The 3,959-nt window shown below is 29.6% G+C and overlaps 1 protein-coding gene across 1 annotated transcript; it reads left to right on the forward strand.

Moving 5' to 3' along the window:
• The first annotated feature begins 1,090 nt into the window (after positions 1-1,090).
• LOC135847617 (uncharacterized) lies at positions 1,091-2,408 on the forward strand. The gene is made up of 4 exons (XM_065367245.1): positions 1,091-1,240; positions 1,477-1,674; positions 1,771-1,977; positions 2,179-2,408. The coding sequence occupies exons 1-4, from the start codon at positions 1,091-1,093 to the stop codon at positions 2,197-2,199; spliced, it is 576 nt and encodes a 191-aa protein (XP_065223317.1). The 3' UTR covers positions 2,200-2,408.
• The last annotated feature ends 1,551 nt before the right edge of the window (positions 2,409-3,959 follow it).

The following is a 3,959-nucleotide window of genomic DNA, read 5'->3' on the forward strand; positions in this document are numbered from 1 at the left end:
ATTATTATGTCATACATATTTAAAGCGTATGGCAATTCATCGTAATAAACGTATACATTGTAGTCTAGAATTGACAGCATCTTTTTAATTAATTTGATGACGGTTTCGATCGGATCATTCACTGAAATCCGAATTGGGCCAATAGGCGCTATGGTCACTTTCGACTCATCCCAGCGGAATCTACTTCCGCAATATACAATTGGAAATGTGTTTCTGTCATGTATAAAAATGTCAACGAATGCTGTCACACTTTTTTTTGCAATATTTGAGATTTCAAAAATTTGTACCATCTGAAAAAAAATTGAATTAATTAATTTGTTCTACCATGTATAAGTAATTTTACCAAGATGTTGTGTTTCCATGCTATGCCAGAGAAAGATAACGAAGTATTTGCCTACACCTTGTATGTATTATTGGTGCGTGAGGTTTTTCCAAAACAAAGTAACTGGATAACTGGAGAAGGTAGAAAAAATATGGAATTTTGCTAAAAGATAAGATTTGTTTCCATATCTGGAGGTTTGTCAATGTCCAGTACGTACTTCTTATGCTTGCTTGTTTGAGGTGTTCAAAGGTGTATTGTGAACCAGAAAAAAAAATCTTGATTTTTATCAGTTTTGTGTGTAAAATTTTTGTGAAAAGTTGATATATTTTTTTATTTTATTTTCTTATTTTATTCCTTTTTAATTAATTTGAGTTACAATGGATTCTCAGAACAATGACTTTCTTGCTGGTAAGTGAATTTTTGATTCTATTTTTATCATTAAATTGGTGTATATTTTTTTTTCAAAAAATTTTAGGGGGGGAATAAATTTGGATCATGATTTTAGGCTATTTGTGTTTGATAAAAAATTATAGAATTTCTCAATTTTTCTAGGTTTAGATGAAATCAATTTTGACAGTGAGGAATTTCAGCCTGTAGACGTTATCCAGGAGGTGACAAATGCTGGACCACCAAATGAGGTATGTTTTTTGTTTTTTTATTAAATTTTTGAAAGAATAATTCACATGATGTCTGTGTTTTTTTTTTTTTTTTTTTTTGATTTTTGAGTTTTGATAACTTTGGTTTTGTTTGTAGACAAGTTTAAATGCTATGATCCTTGAGTTGGAAACACCAAGAAATTCCACAGTGGAGCCCCAGATGGAGACTCAGATGGAGCCCCAAGCAGGACCATCGAATGTAAATGTTGTACCAGAGCCTCAAATTGTTGAACCACAAGCAACTGGAAATCATTTTGTTGAGGTAAAAAAAAATTATAGAATTTTCAAAAAGTAATTAAAATTTTTAAATTGGCATACTATTATTATTTTTTTTTTACATTTTTTTTTTGAAAATTTCAAGCTCAAAATTTAACTTATTTCTGGCAAGGAGTCAAAATTTGTGGATTTTTCTGTGTTTTGATTAGCTTTATTTATTTATCATTATTTTTTTTCATTTATTTATTTTATTTATTAAATTTTATTTCGAAATGTTTTCAGGCTCCTAGGTTAAATAGAACTGTTGATCAATTCAGATTTCCACTACGACATTCATACTTGAAAGCTGATGGTGTTACGAAGGGATTCTTAACACATAATGACCCTAGGGCCATGTGTGTTGATTACGAATTAGGCTTTAACAGCCCATGTATGTCTACACGGTGCTGGTTTTATAATAGCCACTTTTGGTCTATTCATGTAAGTTGGGAAAAAAAAAATTTCATCATTTTTTGTCTAAAAAAAAAAATCATATTTTTGACACTTTTTTGTAACATTTTTTTTTTATATTTTCAGAAGGACTTAATGGAAACAATAAAAGTTCGGTTCGAAGGAGGTATGGTGAATATTAATGTAATTCAGGTCCATCCGCAGTTTAAGATATTATTTCCCTTTACTTATCAAAACTATGTGGATCTCAAAAGAAATATCATTAGATTTGGGCCATCCTATGATGAATGTTACTTATGGTTACCTACGAGATCACTGGAAACGTCACCATTGGTATTTATTTTCCTTTTTTTTTTTTTTTTTTTTTTTTTAAATTTAGAATTCTGTTTTCGAAGTTTTTATGGTTTTTTTTTTGTCATTTGTTTTTTCCAAAAAAGGTTCTTTTATTTGTTTATTTGATTTATTTATTTTTTCAATCACAATTTTTTTGTTTTGTTTTATTTTTATTGAGGTATTTGTTTTTGTAATTTTCAGAGGCACCGTTCAAACGTTTGAGTTGATATCAAGCAAGTCCGAAGAAAGAGTGAGAAAAAAAAATTGTAAAAAGTAATTTTAATTAACCTGTAAAAAAAAAGGTAAAATATTAATTTTTGTACAGTTATTAGATATGTATGTATTTAAACTAATTGTTTTTTTTTTTGTTTTTTATACGTATTTTTATAGAATAAATTATACAATAAGAAAAACTACTGTTTGTTATTCATGGGGACAACCCAATATATTTTTTGAATGTTTTTTTTTTTTGTAATGAGCTCAATTTAAAGATTTCTGAATATTTTCTGCTGAAAATCGTCATATTTCACAATTTATTGAATATTTTGAGCAGTTTTAGGATCGGAAGATCGCAAATGTCATGTTCACAGTCGTTTTTTGATGATTATGATTTGCTGATTGATGGAATGACGAATTTAAAATTAATGATTATGAATTGTGCTCATCAAAACGAGTGAAAACGATACCCATTTGTATTCAAATTTTCAAGTAGGGTATATGAATATTTTGGAAATGTTTCATTCCAAAGAAAAATCGAATATAATTCCTATTCAATAGGTACTTTACCTTGAATGAGAGCATATTTTGGGTTGCCCTACTTATAATTAAAAGCTACCTATGTACATGCTTGATATAATAAAAAACTAGCATAAAAATATTGAAAAAATAACATAGCAAAAAAAGTAGAATTTTTCATTTTTCCATTTTTGGTTTCATTGCCCAGGTTTCAATAATAATTCGGGCAGAATTCGTTCGTTTGAAATTATTACATCGAAAACGAAAATTTTATTTGGCACAGTTATGAAAAATACATAGGCTTCAATGCCTAAATAATAGAAAAGTTTGTTCATTGTCCTTTGAACATCGTCAATTTCATCCCAGGTCACATTAAAGAAGGGTACATGGTACCCTGCAACGTCTGGGTGCGCAAGATCCCATGTATCATGGTCATCGTAGAAAATAATGGTCTGTTTTTCTCTATGTACGTAATGATTGACCAGTCTCATTATTTGAGCTTTGGTGGCTTGACTTAACGGTTCAGGTTCATTGTAAGGAATCATCTGAAGGATAGAAAGAGAGGAGAGTAAAATATTGACGAATCGTTCATATTGTTACACCTTGGTGTTAGTTGGTTAGTGGGTGAAGTTAAAGATAGAAAATCACGTGCATATGTTCACTGAAGGTTAGTAAACAGTGAAGAGAGAGAAAGAGCGAGAGATAAGGATAGCTGCGAGGTTATATTGGTTAAAATCACGTAGCATGTAACAGTACTATAAAATCAAAGCAAGATTTTTTTTTCAAGCTTGCTGTTGGAATGTTTTACGTAATTTTTTTGTCAAGTTATGTACGTTCTCTGCTAAGAAATTTCTGAAGTGGTCAGTGTTGAAAATAGAAGTGATTATCGCCATAGAAAAATAATTACATTTGTCAGTGACAAATTATTGGTCAGAAAATTGATAAAAATCGCATTATTGGTCAGATATATTTTTTTGTAAATTTTCATTCTGCTCAGTTTTGATTGGATGTTTGGAAAAATGTGATACCTACACTGTGTTTCTTTTTTAAGGAAACGTCTTCCTGGGCCCAGTGGAAAACTGCACAGATTGATCACGAAATTTTTGAGAATTCTCAATATTTCCCCTATTTTCGTTTTTGATATTTTTCTAATCGTCTGACATGTACAATCTCACGTTTTATTTTTTTCTTAGTTTCATACTCAACTTCATAATTTAATGGAGAAAATTTATGTAGAATTTTAACTG

The sequence above is a fragment of the Planococcus citri genome, chromosome 1 (assembly GCF_950023065.1).
Source record: "Planococcus citri chromosome 1, ihPlaCitr1.1, whole genome shotgun sequence".
Taxonomy (NCBI): Eukaryota; Metazoa; Arthropoda; class Insecta; order Hemiptera; family Pseudococcidae; genus Planococcus; species Planococcus citri.